The sequence below is a fragment of the Mercurialis annua genome, linkage group LG6 (genome assembly GCF_937616625.2).
Source record: "Mercurialis annua linkage group LG6, ddMerAnnu1.2, whole genome shotgun sequence".
In the NCBI taxonomy this organism is placed as follows: Eukaryota; Viridiplantae; Streptophyta; class Magnoliopsida; order Malpighiales; family Euphorbiaceae; genus Mercurialis; species Mercurialis annua.
In genome coordinates this window covers 42,402,859-42,427,412 of record NC_065575.1, presented here as the reverse complement: position 1 = coordinate 42,427,412, position 24,554 = coordinate 42,402,859, and the positions used below count along the sequence as shown (strand labels likewise).

Sequence of the window (24,554 nt, the reverse complement as noted above, 5' to 3'; positions counted from 1 at the left end):
TTAATGCATCGCATCAATAGTTGTGTCAATGAAGTGGGGTTCTTTTGAAATTTATTATTCTTAAAGTGTTTAAGAATACTGGGTAAGACTACTGTATGGTACTCATACTGGAACCCACGGCTTCACTTTATTACAAGCCACTGATTTTGCATAATGAGTGGGCGCTTCCTTGTCTTTTTTATTTCATTGGGGATTTGAATTATGAGGATTACTTTTCAGGCAAAAGGTATAAAAAAATCATCGTATTTTTTTATTTGGTACAAATAATCCATCGTATTAAAAAAAGTACATAGAAACACCAATACTAATATTTTTTGGACAAATAACACCCTCGCTATTGATAGATTTCTATTTTTTTAATGAACAAAGGATCACTTTACCCCTCAATTTGTGTCAAAACATAAAAAAAATGTGAAATTGGAAAATCATATCACTTATACCATGTATTTGTGTAAACCTGGTCAAAAGGCCCATTTTGCTGACATAAAACTTTAATTGGAGAATAAGTTTCATAAAACTCATAATTCATTCTAATTAGTTATATTAAATACCAGTTAATCATAATTAAACCCTAATTAAAATAAATTAAATGAATTTTTTTTATCCTTTTAAAATATAAATTCAATTTTTTTAATTTCAGGCGAGAAGGAGCTCCTCGTTTTTGCGAGGAGCGGTATATTTTCGTTTTTAAGTGAATTAATTGCATCACATCAATAAATGTGAAACAAACACTATGAAGGCTAAATGCAGATTAGGATCCTCAAATTATACTAGTGTTGTTTGATTGCTTACATAACTTAATTGTCATTATCACCTGAATTTGCATTTTTTATTTATAAATTTAATATAATGTTTATAAATAAACAATACCGCTTTTACGTTATTAATATATTTAAATTCCTTTTACAAATTATTTAATTTATGTTATAAATATTATTTATTCTTATTTCAAAAATAAAAGACAAAGAAAGGTTAAATCATGAAAGAGATTAGGTGAGATATGACTAAAATACTAAATAATTTAAGAAAGAAACACTAAAAAAATTTAAAAAATCACTAAGAAAATACGTAGATTCTATTTACATTTTTAATTAAAATGACATTATTTTTAATTTGAAACATAAGGAATGTGCAAGGCGGGAGGTGAAGCGTATAAGTGGGATACAGAAAAGTTTTGGGCAATACAAATGAGAAAAAAATAATTCGACCGCACAGCACATGTCTCTCCACCATTATTACAATATTCCCAATCACGCCGTCGTCTACTGCCGATGTTTTCGCCTCGATTAAATGACTAAAATGGCCCTGTATATGAATTAATGTGATAATCAATCAATTAAAATAATATTAATTGACAATATTTTAATTAGAATTAATGCGATATTCATTGATTTTTCATCACATTAATTAATATCATATATTAACGGTAAATGGATAGTTCATAATACTGTGTGGCGAACTAGATCCACGTAACAATTTTTTCAAAATGACTTGACAAGTCAGGTCGATTCACTCTGTTAACATGGTTTGTTTTATTATAAATAAGACTTATTTAATTGAGCCAAATACGATGCAAATTTAGAATGAATAGTCAATACGACTAGCACATTAAATTGAATTGAAAATTCAATTAATACAACTAAAATGACAAACAAAACACACTTAACGTGTAAAGATTTTTAAAACATATAAAAATATAGTATTAAGCAAATCATAATTTTTTTTTAAAGATTACTTATATATATATATATATATATATATATATATATATTATAATTTATTTAATAATTTTATTTTTGTATTAAATAACCACCTTCAGTTCTATATTATTACAACTAGTATAGCATGTAAACAAGTTAGGGGAATTGGTAAGTAAATTCACGATACGATCTATTTATTTAGTGTGTTGATACGTTTTCAATACAAATCCGCCAAAACTCAATCCAAATTTATAATTTTATATATTTGTATGACCCATTTTGACATCCTAATCCTAACTCCCATGTTTGGCATGTTGCCCTGTCTTGTGGGATGGTCATCCCATCTCATTTCCCACGTAACATGTTTAGATCTCCTGTCTCTCTTTGACGCAAACTAAGTGCTTGTTCTTTTTTTGAGAATAAACTAAATGCTTGTTTTGTTCGACATAATTAAGCATTTTTCTTTTCGGAAAGTAATAATTTTCTTGATTGGTTCATTTTCTAAATTTTAGTTTCAAAATAAATAGAAAATTGCATTTTATCTAGAGAAGTAATTTCCGAAGCAAAATGTAGAATATTTGTACTTCTATAACTAATTAAGCTAAAATACTAATGTAATCTTAATTTCAAGTTTAGAATATTAGTAATTTTAAAAAAAAGTTTAGAATATTAGTAAATTAGACTATTGAGATTTAAGAGTATTATAGTTTAATCTAATTTGAACCTAGTATATACTGAATTTATGATAGATCAACTCACACATACATCTAATATAACATGCGTATGGATTTATTATTTAATAGGCTTTATAATTTCTTGCTGCATCCTGAATCATGAGACAAAAAATATATATTCAAATTCTACCTTAATTTCTAAATCCATAGTTTCTCAACATTGAGTTTTAGCTGACTAATTCTTTAGTTTGCCTTAGGATTGCAAGCAATGAACCCAACCCTAATATAAACTTTTATTTTTGGCTTTCTTTTCAAAATTAACTTTCTTTGAAAGTTTATTAGTAAGGTGATTACCGAAATAAATCAATTAGTCATGAAAATAAACACAAAAGTCAAACAAAATGTGATGTGATTTTATGATACGCTAGAAATCATGCATCTTCAAAGAAAACATAACCTAGCTAAGTATAAGGTTCAATGAATTAGAAAGAAGCAATTCTAAAGGGATATATAAACGTATAGCATTTTGCATGTATAATTAAGTCTAAGATAAGGACAGAAAAAAAAAAGGAATTCGTTGTTAACAGAAAACGCCTACTAAAAGGGAAAAAGAAGGGTTAAAAAAAATTATCATTTTAATTTCATGAAACAACTATGTTTTATGCTTCAAAGGACCACATGTGTAAAAAATAAATAGTTAAAGGACCAAATGAAATAAAAATTAATAATATAAGGATTTTAGAATGGGTTTAGCGTAGAATATGTGGGACATCGACAAGCAAATATCATAATTCACCACAATATTTTAGGCAAAGTCACCGAAAAACACCCAATTCTTTTTAAACTTTTCTCATTTATGGTCCAATCTTTCAAAAATATCAATTTTAGCCTCATTTCAATAAGCATGTTTCAATTGTAGCCAAATACTCATTTTTCCAAAAAAAATAATAATAGCATGTCAAAGTTAGACTATAATTGACGAAACTTAAAAAATATAATCATAAATGAAATAAAAAAATAAGAAAGATGGGAAATTTTTTGAAAAAATTGAAACATATTTATCGAAATAAGGTCAAAATTCATGTGGTTAGACCATAAATGAACAAAGTCAAAAATGTTGGGTATTTTTTAGGAATTTACCCAATAACAATAATTTAAGCATAGACAAAATGGGGGAGCAACCAATGGTGGGTTTAGGTTCTTCTAGCTTCAAAATAAGTATATATTCTTTTTCACCATGATCAATAATTTGAATTCTGTCACCAATCTAGTCATAACTATTTAAGCATGCATATCTTCTTCACTTATCCTAAACTGGCTCGTCCATCCCATCATGGGTCCTTCATGCCCCACTTATGTTCCCTTTGGCTTAATACTTTCAAATCTATCATTCTCAGTGTCTACCCAATAAACACTTACATTGAGAAATTTAAATTTCTATGTCAACCTTAATGTTGTTCGAGCTGCTATTAGACACTCATGTAGCCTTTGGCTGCAGAGCATATAAGGGCAGCTCAGGCAACGGATCGACATTTTCCCACCCTAAAATACAGTATTTTACAGACACTAAGAGACGTAGAAGTTTAGAATTCTTACTAACTTGAGGAGAAGACGCAACTTCTACAGAAGAATATACCTTATGGTAGAAATTCATCCCGAGGTGGTACTCTATTCCCTATTGCCTTCTTCATTGATATCAGGAAAAGAAATGGTGACTCATGCTCTCCATTTTTAACATTCTTAAACATCTGGAAGGCATGTATAAGACGATCAGAATTGTCATTCTCACTGTTAAGCATTTTTCTGAAACAATTCCAGACCATAGATGATAAAGAGGCAGGAATAACGTCAGCAATTGCTAATTTGTCATCTGGAATAGAGTACTCAACTAACTAAAAATCCATTTAAAGATCATTCTAGTGACGAGTGAAGCTACAGTCAAATTTCTTGCTAGCATCTTGTATTAAAGCCTTGCACAAAATTTCATCTAAACGGGAACAAGAAGTAACTTTACTTGATAACTAGGTAGTGCATAAAATGGTAGCTAAGGTAGTGATGTGGAACTGGTATAGCAACACAACAAATATGGTTTCCAGAAAGAACCAGCTAGTTCTTAGGATGACAAACATATAGTAACATATATTTTATCAGACAGATAATGTACATCCCACATTTAATAATTTTACTATGTCAAAAAAACAGTTAGTAAACAATACACAAATAACTCAGAGAAGTTATGAAACAAAAGCACAACTCTAATACTACACACTAAGTTTCTCTACAGAGCAATTGATTGGGATAGAAAGTACATGCTGTTCTTGGAAAACTAAGCTCATGACAAATTGACATAGATTTGCAATTCCTACTCCATTCTCAGAGGGTTTAATAATGAACGTGACGCAACAGAACAGCTAAAGCAAATGTACATGTGATGAAAATAGTATGTCACAATTTTCAATTAAAATCAATTTAATAAAAAAACTCAGAATATGAACACTCCAAACCTGTTCCTGAACAAGAGTTTAGAGCTCATGTGTATTTCTGTGATCTAACATTGTTCCCTTGTAATCTGTATCAAATCAAATGACATAAACTAACTGTAAGCATTCCAAGAGTGCATAATGTGTCATTTCTAATACGAATGACAATTTAAGCCACAGAGATAAGTATGTCACCTTTGTCGTTAAAATCAGCAGATAAACAGATTGCAGAATTCTCCATAAAGCTGCATTGATTAGGTATTTTAGGTGGCTGTGCAGGTGAGAATTTAGCAGTTAGGTTCAACTGATCATTTGAGAACTGATCTATCAAACTATGGTTCGAGTAAATCTCAGAGCTGGCAGATGAAGGCCTTGTCACCTTTCTCTTATTATTGTTGAATTTTCACCTAACAGGGGTATGAGGGACAAATTAATAGAGCAAAATCGACTAACTGATTTGTTCTGTTTTCTTTCATGGAGAGCATATCAACAATTTATGATGCCTGTTGTTTTGTTTCTCAAGATATCTCGGTACTGATGCTTTTCTACTTGTTGGTCCTAATATATTTTCATATTTTGAAAGGAATAAGATGAGAAAAAAAGTTAGAAATGTAAAGGAGCGTAAGCACAACAATAAACAAAATTACGTGCATAATTCTATACAATCAGGGCGTCATCTGCTCTTGTTTCTTTTGGGTGATAAGTTTGATTACCCAATATGAAGGAGAACAGTCACAGAAACATTTAAGGGATTAAATAGCTTAGCATCAGCACTGACCTAGGCTGTCTTCATTAGATACGTTGTTTTCTTCCTTGAGCAGAAGACAGATCTCTGTCACTTTCCCTGTAAAGAAAAACCAAAACAACCTGATATAAAAATTTATCAGGGGAAATGACCTTTGCAAATATCCCAGCTTAAAAGAGCAGGTCCATTTGCTCTGTAATCTTAGTGGAAGCCACTATTGTGTATACAAACATTCCAGTAACCATTGAGTTGACAATATTAGACTCATTAGGACTAGTGACAGCATGTAGGGACAAGAAAAAAAAATCCTTGTGTAGGCATATACGAGTTTACTACCCAAAGATGCTAACATGGTTTTCCATCCAACCTGCTGGAAGGATAGGAAAGAAAAACATAGGAATAAGAGATGTTCTGAAACCTGGAGCTTGTAACTGTTATGGAGGTGGCCATAATGCTGGAGCTGCATCGGATGCAGTTTCAAGAGATGTAGAAAGTGGGTGTGCTGCAAGCTGCATTATCGTTCTTGCCTGAAAATAAAAACATCAGAAGACCTATCAACTGCAAATTAACTTTTTAAGTACTCATTCTCAGAAGGAAAATAACGTTTTCAAGTCTTGCTAAAGAGAAATAGGATGGTGACCTTCTTATTTGGTACATCATCAAATACATTAATCTTTCCAGAGTAGAAAATAGTCATCTGGCTTCTGCAATCATTTTCTGCACCTCTAGTCCTGACAAATTAAATTAAATTACTTCAGTTTTAGAACATAAATTATTATTGTCTACGTTACAACAAAGAAGCTTGTCATCTTTTCCTCAAAAATCATGGCCATGAACCCCGATGTTAGACAAAATTATTTACATTGCTGCACAGGATCATTGGCCATAAGGCCCATAACGACAGTTGTTCGCAGAGTATATCAAATACATAGGCAATTAGTAAATGCACTAACAAACACAGATTAGCAAAAAGAAAAGATTTGAAAGGGTTCAGTAGCACATTTAACCCAATTGAATGTCTGAAAATGGAACAATGTCTGGAGATGGAACAAGCCACAATGAGGTTATACACAAGACATTACATGGCAGTAAAGATAATTTAGCAACATCATCTGAATATTTTTACTCTAGAGAGATGGGGCTTTAATTCTGTTACTAACAATATAGGAGGCTCTCCCACGCCCCATAGAGAAACATTATAATATAAATGCATGTCTACTCTATTACACAGTCTAAACCCAGTAGAAAAAAATTCTATCTCAAGCTAATTCCATCTCGAAGATGTTTTACTTAATAAATCAACATCAGCTAACAAAAGATACTAGTACAAAGAGAGCACAACTTTCAATCATTTTCAAATGTCAAACAAAAACCTAACCGTTATGATTTTAACTGATATCTGACCAAAGGTTACAAACACACATCCAGACCGAAAATCTGCATACGGTATATTTAAAGTAAACACACCAGCAAGCACAACATGCCTCTAAAATTGCAGACAGAAAAAGGCAATATTATATGATCAACAAGCTTACACAATACTCATAGGTCAAAAACTATACATCAAAATGTTAAAAACCTATCCACAAGAAGTAATACTAAGGGCCAAAAATTAATTTTCAAAAAAAACAAATGACTCGTTTATTTTATCTTATCTAAACAAGATTAAGAGTTCATTCACGAATGCATGTGATGTGTAGTAGCTAAGCTAATTATGATTTTATAGTATGGTTGCAGGTAATCAACTAATGTTAATTAATAAGAAATATTTAACCTCAGGGAAAACGGTACAGTATCTATGGTTGCAAGAAGGACAGGGACATACTGTATAGATGGATCATGCTGGCAATACGGCACCGTTTCATCAGGTGACTGGGAGTGGGAGATGAGAGTATCGCCACCGTTATTTTCCTTAAGAATTGAAACAGAGGAATCGCTAACAGCTTACAAAAAGTTCTTTAAGAACAATATAACTAAAATAATGAGTGAGCAATAAGCAGCAAACATACCATGCGATATCGAACGGCGTTGAGGGCCGAATCCGACGTCGTTTCGAGGAGAGCTTTGAGAGAGATGACTTGCTGTATGGCCTGAGATTTATTCCATGAAGGTCGTCTCATGCCTGTACTCATTTCAGTCAGTACAAGTTTTGAAGCAACAAATAATTTTGAAATTACTAGATAGAGCTAGGAGATAGACCTTTTTGTTTGAGGTAACGGCGGCAATCTTCGCGAGTGAGCTCAGAAATGTCGCGTTCAGTGAGCTGGTGGAGAGGTTTGTCTAGTGTGGTTGTTGTTGTTGTTGACGACCACCGCATGGAATCTGTGTGTCCCGCCGGTTGCATTGCTACTGATTGATGATCCAGCCGGTAGTTATACCGTTATACTGTAATTTGGTTGGGTTTCGCCCAGAGCGACTTCTTCATTTCGCTGATACTGGTACATAGGGGCGTAAGAGCATCTCCAATTTTAAACAGTATATTTAATAAAATAAAGAGCATCTTTAAAATAGGGAGTGTTATTTTTATTTTTACTCCATAAACTCTTTAAATTTAATTTTAAATTTTGAATTTTTATAGATCATAATAAAAATATTAAATATTAATAACATTAATTCAATGATTTTTTAATGATAATATTTTTATTTAATTTAATTTTTATGAAAAGTAGTACTAATAATATATATTAATAATATGAAATTATTTTTATTTTAAAATTATTTATTTATTCAGTTTTTATATTAAAAATAATTAATATTATATTTTAAAGTAAAACAAACTAATTTATTTTTTAAAATTTAAAAATTGATCTTTTAAGATTTGAAGTAAAAAGTGAAAATGGCTCTCCACATCTTTTCTAAATTAAAAAATAGAGAGTCCATTAAAGTTTTAATTTATTGTCAAATTCTCTAAATTAAAGAGTTTGACAATTTTAAAGAGTTCTTTGGAGATGCTCTAAACGAGTTGAGCTACTCATGATCTACTCGAGATCGACTCGAAAAAAGCTCGACATCGGCTCGAAAAATTCGAGCCGAGCTCGAGTATCAATTACTAGGCTCGTGAGACTCGCGAGCCAAAATAGGTGTAAACGAGCTTGTTATAAAATAACAATAAAAATTTACATTTACCAAAAAAAACCAATAAAAATTTATTATCATTATATAAAAATTTTACACCTCTAAATTTAGGTATGCATCATAAAAATTGTTTAAATTACATAATAATAGTGAAAAATAATTGAAATACATTAACTTTAAATTTTTAATTATTTCTTTATTTTTATTAAATTCAACTTGAGCTCGAGCTCGAACTCGAGTAGCTCGAATGTTGTTCTAGCCCGAGCTCCAAAATTTAAGCCCGTTCGAGCTCGAGCTACTCGGCTCGGCCCATTTACACCCCTATTTGTACGACTATTAATTAGTGATATTTTTATGGAGGTTAGAGTTGTAAATAAGAATGTATTTTGGGCGTGTTTTGCGGAAAAAGTGGTTAAATTTTATTTTTTTAGTTATATATGAAAACCATATTCAAAAAAGTCAATTTTTTTGGAAATAATTTAAATTTTAACATCAAAACTTTAATAATTTTAGAAATAATAATTCTATAATCGAAATGAGAAAATGAAATTAATAAATATTTTATAACTGTAAAAAGTATTTGAGGGTTTAGCTCAATGGTCAAGCCTCTCATTTTATATCCGAGGGGTGGTTCGATCCCAACTTTCGCAAACCGTGGTTTGGCTAATTTAAAATTGGTTAATTAATAATTATAACAACTGATCTCTGCTAATAATAGATTAATCTATTTCTGATGAAAAAAAAAACAAAATTTCTAAATATGTATCAAAATTAATCAATTTAAAATGTTATAGGATTGTAAACCGCATACTATATTATAAATTTTAATCACAACGGCCATACAAATACAACACAGAAACAATCTGATCTGAAACCAAGTGAAATTTATCCGAAACTAACTCAGTACAATGTAACTACGTTGTGGCACCTTCTTAAAAGTAGCCCACAGAAGATCAAAATACAGAGGAAACTGAGCTATTGCAAATAATGTCACTGGCAGACATGTCACAGCATAAACAGGCAATGCAGCCACCTTTAACTCGTCTCTAAGCACAAAAAAATGCCCAGCACAAAACGACACCAAAATAGCAGCGATCGACACAAACAACGACGATAAACCCACCAACAACTTCGTCGGCAAATCGCTCTCAAAATCCTTTTCTTGGTACCGCGAAGTAAGAATCGAAAGAAACATCACCACCGCCGTCACCGAGAAGCACAGAGCTACAAGAGATGATATAGCGAATATGTTGAATGCGGGGTGGCTTTCGAGCGTTGGCTCGCCGTTTTCCTGGTTGACTCCGCCGGGGACGGTGGCTGATGTGGCAAAGGCAACTGTGGCGATGAGTGCAGCCACCACTGAGCATGACTCGGAGGTGTGTGTTAGCCATTCTCCTCCGCTCCTAACGAGTTCTTGGTGTGTTATGGAGAATATGTCCTTCGGGGTCTCGTTGTTCTTGTTGCGAGGCGCAAAAAATTGGTGTGGCATTGAGTTCTTGACGTACTGAATTCAGGAAAATGAAAATATAAAATGGATCAGTAACTACAAAATTTTAAGCTGATGTATATACAGACTTCAAAAAAAAAAGCGTATGGACAGTTGAGCACCTAATTATTTTGAATGTTTAAAAAATATAAATACATAGTTATTAGTATTTCAAATTTATAGCACACCACCTTAAATTTTTTATATTACGCATCTTATAAATTTTTTGTACAATCTTGCCCACCTACACTGTGTATATACATACCTGGTACCACTTGAACTCCCACTGCATTTGCAAAGCAGCGCCTGGGATACGCCAGGGCTTGGAGTCGCCGAGCATGGCAGCAAGGTGCAGTGCGCTATTCCAATTGTCGTCAACCTTGCGAAAAATGCTGGCTCTCATAACTTCTCTCTTCCATAGAAGTTCATAAACATGGGGTTGCCTGTTTTCTACTGCCAATAGCACGATGTTCTTCTTCTCTGAGTTCATATCATGAATTGCTACTGGGTATATATCTAATATTTTCTCCACCATTTCTGTGATTCCATTCTTTGCTGCAATTAGTATGACCGATTCATCTGAAAATTCATAAACACTTCCTCATTCAGTCATCTCTATTTAAAACACAACGATAATTATTATGATATTGTTTACTGACTGCTTCTCGCGCATGGACTTATGTTGAATAAAATACCTTTAAAATCCTTACTCTTATTTTCTTTTGCGTTGATGCTTGTTTTGCTATCAGCACCATGTGTTTCTGTGGTATGTGGATTGGGCAATTCTTCAAACGAGGTTACTAGCTGCGGGCTCTTTCCTCCTCCGGTGCACTCGTACTCATACATAACAGCTCGTTGAAGAAGCTCGTCCATGATTTGGACTGACCAGGTGTGCTTCTCTTTCTTCTTCTCCAGCTTCTTTATCTCCATTGACCCCAAGCCCAGTATCACTAGCATTGCCTTGGACGCGAACTTTAAGATGTCGAAGCATGTGTAGTAATTTGAAGGAAGTGATCGCCTTCTTATAGCACCTTTCTTTTTTGACTTTTTTCCTGCAAGAGTAATTTATTTATTGTTTCATGAATGTAGAGCTAAATTAACCCTTTATCTTGAATTTATATAACTTTTTTTAAGAATTATCTTGAATTTATATAATTAATAAAAATCTCACTAAAAGTTATTGATAAACTTTTTAATTAAAGATGCAAAAAAAATATATAAACATGATCAGTGTCAGAATTAGAACTATGGGGCTAGATAGTTCAAAATATTCGAGATCAAAGAATACCAAATAATCATTTTTACACAAAATGAATTTACATACTCACAACTTTAATGTTTTTACCAAATATAATATAATTTTCAAATTTGTTGTTTGTTCTATCATCTTTTTGATCTTTATCAAATATATACATTACTCGTTTTGAGCTGATGGGGTACAACGTTATTCATTTACATGTACAAAATTGATCCTACGTCGCATATACATCCTCGTGTCATGTTAGCTTCAAATAAATTGTGAGTATATTTAACAATAATTTAAAAGACGGTAGATCAAATAGGAAAAATTTAGCGATCGTGTTATATTTGAAAAAAATATTAAAATCGTGGGTGAGTATATTCATTTTGCCTTATTTTAAGGAGAATCAAAGAACTTCTTTCAAAAATTGAAACAAATAATACGTAGTTAGGTCTAAAATTTTGAAAAAAAAAATCGAACAATATGTGTTGGATCTAGAAAAATCCTATCACTCACCTTGTTGGCTCTCTGTATCTCCTTCTAACTCTAAATCTCTATGCCACCACTGCCACTTCCCAGTTGAAACTGGAAATATTATAATCGTTAATTACTATATAGCACCAACAATTAAAACATGAACAACTCAATTAATCAAATTATTTTAATTAATGAAAAAGAATATCAGTTTATAACTCACCAAATTTCACAAATTTCTTTGGCAACCAAAGGATATTCAGACACGTTTCATAATTCTCTGGATAAGCTGCATGCTTGTTATTTTTGTTGGATAATATTGTATCCACCCATGGTTGATCAATCATTTGGTCCACCTTAAGCTCATCAACAAATATACCTTCCAATAAACATATTTAACAGCTTAATTTTTTCTTATTAATTATGTAAATAAGTATAATATTTTAATAAAGGAATTAATGTTCTTAATTTAAATAAATAAATGTTCTTAATTTAAATAAATAAATGGTGCATACAAGGATATATGAATTTGTTGTAGCCTCCAAGGTATGTACAGCTTTGAAAAGCACTAGGCTTATTTGCCAAGAGATGGAGAGGGGTTATTCCTTCTTCATTCCGACTATTAACCAGTTCTTCATACAGAAATATTATCTGATATGCTAAATCTGTGGTAATCAAAATTAATAAGCTTTCAAATAAAGTTAATAGCTGATTATGCTATTTGAACATCAGCTCAAAAAGAACCAATCTATAAAGTTGGATGGTTTATAAATTATAATATAACCTTTAATCAAATATATCCACAACTCATTTGGAACTGACATAACGCAAGATTGTATATGTCACGTTGGATAAATTTTATACTGGCACAACAGTTCAAAACGTGTTATGATTATATTTGGCAAATATCGAAAAGATGATAGACCGAATGACAAAATTTAAGAATCATGGTATAATTTAGCAAACACAAAAATATTTTGTAGGCAAATAGATTCATTTTGTCAAAAGATTATAAAATAATTATCGAACTATAAATTTTTAAAAAAACATTTACCAAATTTTAAAAATTTATAAAACAATTGCCAGACTAAAACTTTTTTATAGACTAATTATCAGTTATGAATATGCATTTATGTCTCCACATCATCAAAATTTGGTCTGAATATGGGTGATCTCTAATTGTTAAAAAATATAGCTTGATAATTATTTTAAAATTCGATAGCTCTTTTGTAAAAAAATTATAATTAGATAGCCTTAAAGATCTTTTAACTTTTTTTTTTATAAAATTTAACTTGTTAATTAAGCAACAAAAGAAAGAAAAAACAGTAATGAGAAAATCAACATGCTCACCAAAATACTCCCCTTTGATAGCCACATGAAGAATAGTATCACCGTCAGCCTTCCTATAATATTTCCGGCCAAGCTCATGCCCACAAATGCTATGAAGACACAGAAACACATCCTTTTCCCCAAACACCGCCGCCCAAAAGAACGGCGTCTCCATATCCTCGTTACAAACACCCACCAAATCCGGATCCAAATTAGCTAAGCAATAGCACATCCGAGCATTCCTCACCGCCGCAGCAACATGAAGAGCGGTGTTCTTATTATCATTCACAACATTCAGTGCCTCTCTGGCTTCTTTCAGGTGACCGGACATGACTTCCACTAGCTCCGCCACCGTGTCTTCTTGACCGTCGCGTACTGCTAAGTGTAATGCAGTGTCGCCGGATTTTGTGATTTGTGCAGCGTATGCTTTTGGGTTGGTTGTGTAGATTTCAACCACTTGTCCCCATTCGCCTCTCATGGCGGACCTAAATAACTTGCTTCTTAAGCTATCCATTTCTTGATCTTGATCATATAATGCCGCATTCATTATCTCCTTTGGAGAGCCCATTTAAGTCTCCTCCCTTTTTTTTCTTGCTGCTGTTAGTGTATATTAGTGTAAAATTTACTGACTCTGCACATCAGAATTAGCCATGAAAGTATTGGGTTATTTATATTAGGCTAACTCTGTCAAAAAAAAAAAACAAAAAAAAACTTTACGTGTTTTTTGCAATTTAAATAATTAAAATTCTATCCAATTTTTCAAAATTGATTCAATTTTGCTCACATGGCAATACCACGCTTAAATATTACCCATATGATGATGCTATGTTGGAATTTTGCCCACTTGATTTGATGGTGTCAAAAAACATCATTTTTTTAATGTTGCAAATTTAATCCAAATTGATAAATTTGTTGTATCTATATTCTATTTTTTTAATCAATGTGATTGTCTCAATTTAAATTTACATACAAATTCCAAAATTAGCGAAACTCATTTTTTAAAATTCTATAATTCAACTCGTGATCTATAGTTTTGATTTTTTTTTTAATTTTATCAATTTTTATAAAGTTATAATATAATATAACTTTACAATGGATAAAATAAGGTAGGACCGAAGAAGACTTGGATCTCAAGTCTAACAAGTTCCACCTGCTGATGGTGTGTATCACGATTAATCTTGCTCAACAACAGCCAAAACTAATTAAGTTATTCATCATTTTATAAAGGGTTAATATCATAAAAATTCACCAACTTTACATGTTTTTTTATTTTAATCACGCAGTTTAAACTTTTTCATTTTCATGCACGAACTATCACTTTTTCTCAAATTCATACAGTTTAAACGAAGAGTGATTGAAGATTGCACTTAATTTGCGAAACAATTAGTAATTTATTTTTATTTTTGTACGTAAGATTGCGAATCAGGCAGCATGTCGTTTGTTCCATTTCAAGTCATCGGATTTAGTTTTCACATTATCCTAAGTTTTTTAATAAATATAACTGTTTCATATTCAATTTTATGAGATCCGATGAATTCAAACAACAAAAACTATAGTATGCAGAACGAAAAATAAAGTGAAAGCAGAGAATTTTCTTTATTTTCATTGATGGTTCCATAATAAGTATGCAATGACTTTGTTCCTTTTGACAGAGGCTATATATCTCAAACTGAAAAAGCGTATTGATTAAAAAATTAAACTTAAATTTTTTACTTCAGTTTGATTCTAAGATTCTTTAAAAAAGAGAGTCTAATTTTAGATTTTTAGCACCCATTTTGATACCCTTATACTTGTTTTTATTTATCTATTTTTTTTAAATGATATATCTAGTCACATTTAAATTATTTTAAATTTCTAAATCTATTTTTTTGATGGAAAACATGCGTACACTATAATCACTATGAAACACGCATGAGCCGAACTAAAAAAGGGACCAAATAAACAAAAATTTAAAAGTATAAGGAGCAGATAAAAAAAAATTAAAAGTTTAAAGAGCAGATAAATAAAAATTTAAAAGTTAAAGGATCAGATAAATAAAAATTTGAAAATATAAAAATCTATTGAACATGAAAATTTAAATCAATATTCTAAATCTATTTTATCATTTTTCAAGTGGTAATGGTGAAGGCAACTAAACACATGCGTAGTGATTCCGGCTAAAAATGACCTATCAAATCAAATCCGTCAAGTAGAAGAATTTAATAATACAAATTTTTAAAATGACCAGAGAACAAAAATACAAGGGCCTCAAATAAATTTGGTCAAAACGTTAGAAAAAACTCATCCACTGTATTGGTTGTTTTCCATTTCCATGTTGCATTTCAGTTAAATCCTTCATATTTATCATATATTTTATATAACCTTTATAATATTATAAATAGTTAAAAAAAAATCTTTTTGTCCACAAATTCAAATAATAATAATAAAAATAATTTTTTAGTTAAATTTAAATTAATGGTTCTAACATTTTTATATCCATTCTGACATTTGAACCGTCTCCTACCATGCCGTCGTCCTCCTATGATCTGACCACCACCCCACCCCAATTTACCGTTCATCTTCCTCAAGACAAATTCTATTTGGTTTCGTCTTGAAAAAGATGAACCAAAGGAAGATTGGTTCGTTTTCTTCAAGACAAAGTTGTTCGCCAGAGGAATGCGATGTGTCGATGGAAGACATGTAGGAGGAAAGCAGCGGGATCGGAGAAGGACTGCAGTTGATCAAATATCAATATTTAATTGATTTAATATTTTTATTAGAATTAAAAAATTAATTATATATCTAATAAATTTATTTAGATTAAATTAAATTAATTAAGATTTTAAATTAGCTTTAAATTAATTAATATTTTAAATTAAATTTTAAAGATAAATAGTTTATTTGAATTTTTTGAGTGAAGAAGATTATAATTTACCCTGAAATTTAGTGTTTTTTTTTTTGAATTATTTCATTCCTTGAGTAAGAAAATCTTCCAAAATCAAAAATTATGAGTACATATTGAAAGCGAAAAATGTGGATTTGGATAGCGATTTTACAAGATCAACCTGTAACTGAAGAAGAGTTTAAAGTTGAGTGGCTTTACGACATTTTATTTAAATCCAGAGTCTAAATTGACACGTTTTCTTTATTTGTTTAACATTGTTAGGGACATAATACTCTAGAGTTTAAATTTACAACGTCAGATTAAATGTTAATTTAACTCTCTATTTTTTTTTTATTTTTTTTTTTGGTAAGCCCATCCGGTTTTCAAGGGTTCGCCCTGACTAATCCGGATCCGACCCGCGTCGCGCACCTGGCATGGTGGGTGAGTCTACCAGTGGGAATTTTCTGCATTCACAAGGACTCGAACCCGAGACCTTGTTTAAGCGATATCAAACCGTTTACCACTTGAACCAACCCCCATTAGTTAACTCTCTATTTTATTTGTATGAGGACGAGGTTTCTTATAATTTTTCCTAGTATTTTTTTATTTATAGTCCAATTTTTAATATTAACAATTTTATTTCATCAGCTACCATCTTCTCTCAATCTTTCTAACATCTAAATAGAACATGGTCTACTAACGTTTCAAGTCTTGAATAATCACAAGATAAATAATATATCGAATTGAACACATTAACAAGCACAGAATTAATTTGCTACATCCAGTCCTCTTTTTATTCAATAGATACATATGGAAAGGATACAAATCTGAGCCCTAGAATCCAACATCTATACCGACTGATTAATGTAATGCTGTTATGATTTTGAGGAACACTGGAATTAACGGCATAATTTATAACTGCCGCTAAAACGTACCAATATTAATTATGTTATTGAACTGGACAGGATCAAGTTTTGCAGGAGCAACAGAAGGTTGTTGAACAATGGTCATATAGTCGTCACTTTCACCTTCAAAATAAGCCTTGAAAAACGCCACTATGATACCGCCGACAGTTTGTCTCATCGGCTTCTTAGGATCCGGACTGCTCTTGCACATATGACTTGTTATAATCCAATCAATACCTGTTATATTGTCATTTAACATGTCCATGTGCCCATAATCTGTAGCCACAAAATGACCTGCCGGAGCCTTACACTCGTTGAAAAACTCCACATGGTTCACTCCATTCGGAGCACAAGCTGGACAGACTAGCCAGCAGACCGGCTGGCTACCCAACCCGGTTCCGATGACCGCTACTGGAATCGATAAGTTAAAAGAATGAGGAATGTACGTCAGGACTTTGGGGAGGGTTGGGTTATTTTTGCTTGCTCCTGCAACTGGGTCTATAAGTACTAGTCCTGAGATTTGAACTTGTAGAGGCGTTTTTGCATAGCCAAGTGCGAGTGCAACTGCGGTTTTTCCGCCTCTACTGTGGCCGCCGACGGAAAGCTTGTGTAGATCGGGTTTAATGTTTTCCGGTAGCAAAGATTGCAGACCTGAAGGTAACCAGTTTGCTACTTCTGCTGCGTACTCAAGCTCTTCTGGTTCACTTATAGGCATCATTTCGAAGAGCCCTTCGAAGCAATAATATATCTGAGAAAAATTAATGCAACGAAACAACAAATTAGAACTGATTGAGCTTCAATTTAATTACTATGTGTTGCTATTTGGTGGTAATTGATTTTCAGATAATCAAAAACTATCCTCTTATTTTTTTTTCAGTGACCAAATTTTACTTACTTTTACCATATGATAATCAGTTTTTGCCAATTTTTTGTCTGAAAATTTATAACATATGTATAATTTTCTTTTTAGCATAAAGTTTATTGGTCAGATTATGCATACGTGTTAAATTTTTAGTAATTAAAAAGAACATTAATTGTAACGTATATTTTTAAATTTCCCGCAAAATTAAATTAAAATCACAAATTCATACCTGAGGAGCAACAACTATATAACCGTGAGAAGCTATATGTTGGAAGAGATCAGTGTAGAAAGAGTTGATGAGACACGTGCCATGCAGAAGCATAATGACCGGGTATAAACAAGGAAGAGTCGGTTTATATATCAACACAGATTTATTGAAAGGTGTGGCTGATTCGTTCACTTGTAAATATGTTGTTGGAACGTTTCCGATTTCAAAAACATCAAGAACTCTTCTTGTCCCATCAGATTGGGCTTCTGACGGAGTTAATGGCAGCATTATTACTAAAACCACCGCCGCCACCGCCATTGTTGCAACCAGTTTAGCCATTTTTGAGATATGTGAGAAAGAAGAGAAAGATGAAAAATTACACACTGGGCATACTTCTATTTATAGTGAGCTTACTATGGAAGTATGTGCGTATACGCAGGGATGAAATTAGAAAGAATTTATAGTAGACGATTGAAATTTTATTATTTTGAATTTTTTTTTAAAAATATAAATACGCATACATCGCAAAAAAAATTGAAAAAATGAAATCTAATAATATAGTTTTTCTGCTTTAAAATAATAAATACTATCCATTTTAAAATTTATGTTTTGAACATTTTGCCCACATTACAAACTTTCAGTACAATTTTGCTCACTTTATAAAAGAAATTTAGATCCGCCACTGCAAATATGTATAACTCTTTAATTGATGTTCAAATACATACATGTGCAATTAGAAGTGTCTAGCTTTGATTTGATTTGGTTCGATTCAATAAAATATAAAATTAAACGGTTATATGGAAAAATGCTAAACATTTACAGTGGCAATTTTTTTTTAACTCAGACTAAAGACATGTGAATCATTTAATCTATCACTAACCTTCCGACAAGTCCGCTTTAATTTCTCTCTACTTTTGACTTCACTACAGTAAATATTTATATAAGAGATCTTTGTATTAAAAAAAGGTTATATAATTTTGCGGTCGTTAAATTATAATATTTCATATAATGATTATCAACTTTAAAAAATTTATATTTTAATAGTCAAGTTTTAATTTCACAAACAATGGTAGGCCATTAATTTTGATAATTTTCTACTTACATAAACAACGAAAGTAAAGTATTTATTATATATTAAGATTGACAAATGTAAAGTACGGTTAAGCAAGTTTTAATTTCACCAACAAAAATTTAAAAAAAGGACTAAATTGTGCATAAGAGTTTTTTTTTTTTTGATAATTGGAGAGGGGGGAACGCGATGATAAAGTAATTCTCCAGATAATTAATAAAATTATGTTTAAAAGTTCAAAAGGACTATTTTTTTTATTTTTTGAAAATCTATCTATATTCTTTAAATATATTTGAATTTGATAAATTCACTAAAATTTATCTATTTTTTTAAAATTAATTTAATTATGACTATATGTCAATTACATGTGTAATTTACAAAAAAAAAATGCTAATTGAAATGCCATGTAATTCAAATAAATTATAGTTTCATATTTTATACCGATTTGATATTGCCACATAAATTTGATTAAATTTTTGAAATATCAGATAAATTTTTAGCAAATTTGTAAAATTAAAATAATTTTTATAATATTTAAATAAATTCCAAAATTGCATATTTGACTTTTTAGCGATATTCGACCAAAACAATTACCGGCTGTAAGTAATGACCCCGACCACCTGCCAATTATATACCACATACGTATATGGTATCCAAGTCATGATTAATATTCAAATTTGATTTTTCAATACTTACAAATTATGAAAGTGATGCCATTCCAAAAACAATAAATTGCACTTTGATCGAGATAAACGTGTTTTTCATTCGCTGCAATGATATGTTTTATAATTAATAGGAAAGTAAAAATCAAGGCCAAAGATATATTTCTTCCGGTTGATAATATTTAGTGCTAATTTCCCTAAATACATATTTCACCAAAATAATTACAATTTTATATTGCAAGTTTTAAATTTTATTTTTTGACTTTTTGCCCTAACCGTATTTACTTGTTTTGTTTTTTTATTTACCAAAATATCTTTTTCGGTTTTTTAATTTTGGTTTTCGGTTTTGTCGGTTCGGTCAACCAAACCGACCGGCCATTTTTTATATAGTGTAAGATTAGTGTATATATAGTGTTAATTTTTATTTTTTATAGATTCTTTTCCTAGGGTTTTTTATTTTATTTTTTATAGTGTAACAGTAGTGTATATATAGTGTTTTTATGGTGTTTATATAGTGTAAAATTAGTGTATATATAGTGTGTAAGTAATGTATAAGTGGTGTATAAGTAGTGTATAAGTAGTGTATTTATAGCATTTTGTAGTGTTATTTGTGGTTTAACCATGAAACACTGCAAATACACCATAAACACTGCAAATACACCATAAACACTGTAAATGCACCATAAATATACTAAAAAATGGCAGAATTACACCATTAATACACCAAAAATACACTAAAACGTAAAGATATTATAAAATTATTACAAATACACCATAAATCAATATTTTCTTTACAAAATCAGTAGCAATAAACAAATCTATGAATAAGAGAAGACAAAATAAATAATTATATGAATGATAGAACAATTTTATAAACAAAAAATTATAGATCTACAATAATTTATTTACAAAATATTTAAATCATTAAAAAAAACCTAAAAAATTACACAAATTTAAAAACGAGTCGAGAAATCCATAGCGCGAACGGAAAAGACGAACGAACTAGCGCGAACGGAAAAGACGAACAAAAAAACGACGAGAAATCCATCGGAAGTAGACGAACGGAAGCGCGACCGGAAAGACGAACGAAAAAGACGAACGAAAAATAATCGGAGAAGATAACACTACTAGAAAACAGTCGATTAGCGACGGATTTTAGCGACGGATTTGAAATCCGTCGCTAAAAGTGGCGGGATGATTTCCGCCAATATTTCTTCCCTTTTAGCGTCGGATTTTGTAATCCGTCGCTAAAAGTAATACATTTAGCGACGGATTTCAAAATCCGTCGCTAAAAGCATTATTTTTATAAAAAAATTATTAATTAAAAAAATTATTAATTAAAAAAATAAATATTAATTTAAATAATATTAATTAAAAAATAAATTATTACAAAAATAATTATTTATTAAAAAGTAATTATTTATTAAAAAAATAATTGTTTATTATTTGTTTTTATTTAAAATAATAATTAAAAAATAATTTATTAACTATTTATTTAAAAATAATTAGTATGAAAAAATAATTATTTTATATTACGGGAGTAAATTGTGGGAGTAACTTTTTGTTACTTTAAGATATATTTAAATATAATATATATAAATATGTAACAAGAATATGAGTTGGTTGAGGTGGAGCTACGCGTGGGGGAACTAAAAGGTTAAAGAGGATTGGGTGGGAGCAATGTGAAGGATGGATGACCTACTGGGAAGTTTGCAAATTTGCGATAATTGCGGTGGGTGACAGTGTGTAGTGTAGTGTATAGCGGGTGGGTGGGTTACGGAGTGCGACCCATTAAATAATATTTCATCTTACGTTTTTAATTAAAAAATTATTTTTTTTTATTTTCAAAAATTAGCGACGGATTTAATCCGTCGCTAATTTGATAAAATTACATCGCTAATTTTTTTATCCCGTCGTTAAAATTTTAGCGACAAAAGTCCGTCGCTAATTCGTCGCTAATGGTGATTAGCGACGGATTTTTGCCATTTAGCGACGGAAAAATCCGTCGCTAAATGGCTGTTTTTTAGTAGTGTAAACTGAAAATCAAATGAAAAAGAAGAACAAAAGAAGAAGAAAAGAAGAGAGAAGAGTGTCACGACCCAATTTCATGAATCGTGACCGGCGCTAGGGTATGGGTATGGTTGTACCAAAACCCGTAGCAAGCCTCGCGGAAATCAAATAATCATTTAAACCTGCAGAAAACTGCTCGGGGGCAACCGAGACTCCAACCTAAGTCTAGCAATTTATACTACAGTTCTAATATAAATAACTTCAATATCTTAAATGTTCAACATCATGCCTTATATATAACAATATCTAATCCAGAGTAATCATGCCAAATATAATAATCGAATATATCGACAATCCCAAAGTGTAGAATCAAATGAAATAAATAACTAGTTCTACTGCGGTCTAAGAGTTTGAAAATAGAAACTAGTTTAAATAACATAAAAACCTCCGAGGAATCAAAAGAATCGGAGTGGACCAGCTTTCAAATCATAAACCTGGAAAATTTGGGAAAACAACGGGGTCAGATTTACTGAGTAGAGTTTATATAACAATTTACATTTATTAAGTTAAAAACCTTTAAAACGTTTAATAAAATATTTTCATTATGGATTATCAATGAAACCCTAAACCACAATTCTAAATCCATTGTCGTGTCGGTGAGACGTATCTCAATAACCGATCCCCGACTATCACTTAATAAATAGTGAGCTTAGGAGACGTATCTTCCACCGGTGCCCTCACTAAGGTGAGACGTATCTCAAACCTACCTCAATACCATAATCATTACCGGTGCGCACGCAGTCCCGATGATGCCCATCGAGTAGCACGTTCCAAATCAAATCCACAATGCCGAAAAACAGTTCGAAAGCTGTTTATACATATAAATATACAAAATATAACATTTGCTTAATAAAGAGGTAAATAGAGATATAAACTCACTGCTTGCAAATCCACGTGAAAAACCTGGCAAGCAACTAAACCTGTTTCGACTCCGAAGCACGAGCAGTCGACGTGTCTAAAAGAAGGCATAAAACATAATTAATATCATCCCCTAACTCTAGAGAGTACTAGGCAACACGTAGGACTAGCACATATATCAACCAATCCAAAGTACACACCATCAATATGTAACTACACATATTTAGCCAAAATGTCAAAGCATTAACCGAAGTAGAGTAATCATACATATTCAACATAACCAAAGTCATACGATAGTCAAGTCCAATTGAGTTCCCACTTTTAAAACATAATCCGGAAAACCATTTCAATAACTTAGTTAAAATCATAAAACCAAGTTTAAACCAAAGTGGTGAGCTAGCCGAGTTATCACAACTGCCAAGCCTATACTCACGAATTGGGCGACCCAAGTCTAACCCGAACCAAACATCCAACCAAAGTAAAACAATTCGTTTAAAGTCCGGAATCATTTAAATATACCAAAGTTTCAATTTAGAGAAATAAGGGAATTCAAATTAAACATTAAAACCCAAGTATAGCATCATGATTATAATTCGATAAAAGTTCGCAAAGGACAAACACAACCAAATAAGAAAAACACCAATATACAACAGCCCTATCATGCTTAATAATCACATTTTATATAACACATGTCATAGCAAAACATTTGCAATCAATTAATATATTTTTCACGACATCAAGCCAATTAAGAATTCATGGCACTTTGCCCAAAACTAGACCAAACATGAATCGCCAAAACAAAACACCTTAGATCAGTTCATATACATGCCATAATCAATAATATGAAAGTAATTCAGATCTTAAGTCATTACAAAGCATCGAATCTGAAATCAAAGCATTTTAGTGTAAAACTAGCTAGTTTGCAAACTAAGCCAACACGTACTAAAATATTTATAATTCAAACTCCCAAATTCATTTAGATCAGTAGTATATCATACATAATTTCAAAATACCAAACCAACTCAGATCTAAACTCATGCCAACATCCCTTAAACAATCGATAACGCATTTTCGCTAGAATTTGCCTAAACATGCTAAACAAACCAAATCATGCATTCGACAACCCAAATCATATAGCCACTGATCCTAAATCATATAAACATCATATATATCATCTTAGAACAGTAGGTACATCATCGCAAAACATTTATGCAATTACAACTCTTAAAGAACCCAAATTCAGCATTTTACGCAATTTCAGCTAAAACAATCGAGAGCATGCCAAAGTGTTGATACAACCAACAAGATCAGTTCATAAACATCAAATCCATCAAACATATCATACATATCAGTAACCTAAGCATAGAATCTCAATTTCATAGATTCAAACCAGTAAATCGATTAAAATACAACAATTGCTAGAAAAATCCTAACATTGATGAATCATGCCAAACGCTTTTCAAAACATGTAACATCAGTTTATATATGTACAAACCATCATTTTATCCATACAAACTCAGTAGCATAAGCATGGCATGACAATAGCAACAATTCACTTCATTAAAATCCTATATTATGCATTTCTAGGCAAAATCACATAGCAATGAATTCATGAATCAAATGGATATGAAAACAATACCTAAGGATGATGAACAATAAGATAAATAATGTATTAACCCAAGGTTCAAGGGGCTGGACCGAATGTAATTTAATCCACAAGCCTCCAACGAAGAACACAACGTAGAAATCGCGTAGATCTTGCGAGTAGGATGTAAAATCATATTCTTAGCGGAATGAATCGCATCCGGACTTGTTAGAAAGAAGAAATCAAGTTCTTTGAGTGAAGAAATTCGT

The 24,554-nt window shown here is 31.4% G+C and overlaps 3 protein-coding genes and 1 long non-coding RNA gene across 8 annotated transcripts; all 4 read right to left on the bottom strand.

Moving 5' to 3' along the window:
* Positions 1-1,001: 1,001 nt before the first annotated feature.
* On the bottom strand, positions 1,002-8,070 carry LOC126685681 (protein TIFY 4B-like). 4 transcript variants are annotated; one of them, XM_050379604.2, is made up of 10 exons: positions 7,799-8,070; positions 7,609-7,721; positions 7,425-7,510; positions 6,240-6,330; positions 6,018-6,126; positions 5,633-5,698; positions 5,050-5,412; positions 4,879-4,943; positions 4,011-4,122; positions 1,002-1,305 (listed from the first exon to the last, which is right to left on the bottom strand). In XM_050379604.2, the coding sequence occupies exons 1-5, from the start codon at positions 7,941-7,943 to the stop codon at positions 6,034-6,036; spliced, it is 528 nt and encodes a 175-aa protein (XP_050235561.1). In that variant the 5' UTR covers positions 7,944-8,070; the 3' UTR covers positions 1,002-1,305; positions 4,011-4,122; positions 4,879-4,943; positions 5,050-5,412; positions 5,633-5,698; positions 6,018-6,033. The 4 variants fall into 4 exon arrangements, with proteins under 4 accessions (XP_050235561.1, XP_050235560.1, XP_055962396.1 ...); XM_050379603.2 differs by having other exon boundaries at positions 5,050-5,261; XM_056106421.1 differs by having other exon boundaries at positions 5,050-5,125.
* Positions 8,071-9,468: 1,398 nt separating this feature from the next.
* Positions 9,469-13,846, bottom strand: LOC126686077 (uncharacterized). Of its 2 annotated transcripts, none has more exons than XM_050380099.2 (7): positions 13,225-13,846; positions 12,390-12,539; positions 12,098-12,253; positions 11,917-11,985; positions 10,856-11,212; positions 10,426-10,739; positions 9,469-10,178 (listed from the first exon to the last, which is right to left on the bottom strand). In XM_050380099.2, exons 1-7 carry the CDS (start codon positions 13,769-13,771, stop codon positions 9,570-9,572), a joined length of 2,202 nt encoding a protein of 733 aa, XP_050236056.1. In that variant the 5' UTR covers positions 13,772-13,846; the 3' UTR covers positions 9,469-9,569. The 2 variants fall into 2 exon arrangements, with proteins under 2 accessions (XP_050236056.1, XP_050236057.1); XM_050380100.2 differs by having other exon boundaries at positions 10,871-11,212.
* Positions 13,847-16,782: 2,936 nt separating this feature from the next.
* On the bottom strand, positions 16,783-18,447 carry LOC126686238 (chlorophyllase-1-like). The gene is made up of 2 exons (XM_050380283.2): positions 18,063-18,447; positions 16,783-17,719 (listed from the first exon to the last, which is right to left on the bottom strand). The coding sequence occupies exons 1-2, from the start codon at positions 18,378-18,380 to the stop codon at positions 16,991-16,993; spliced, it is 1,047 nt and encodes a 348-aa protein (XP_050236240.1). The 5' UTR covers positions 18,381-18,447; the 3' UTR covers positions 16,783-16,990.
* A 3,651-nt stretch (positions 18,448-22,098) lies between these two features.
* Positions 22,099-24,554, bottom strand: LOC126653519 (uncharacterized). Its single transcript, XR_007632252.2, has 3 exons — positions 24,340-24,554; positions 22,722-22,797; positions 22,099-22,276 (listed from the first exon to the last, which is right to left on the bottom strand). It is a non-coding gene; the product is annotated as an uncharacterized LOC126653519 (long non-coding RNA).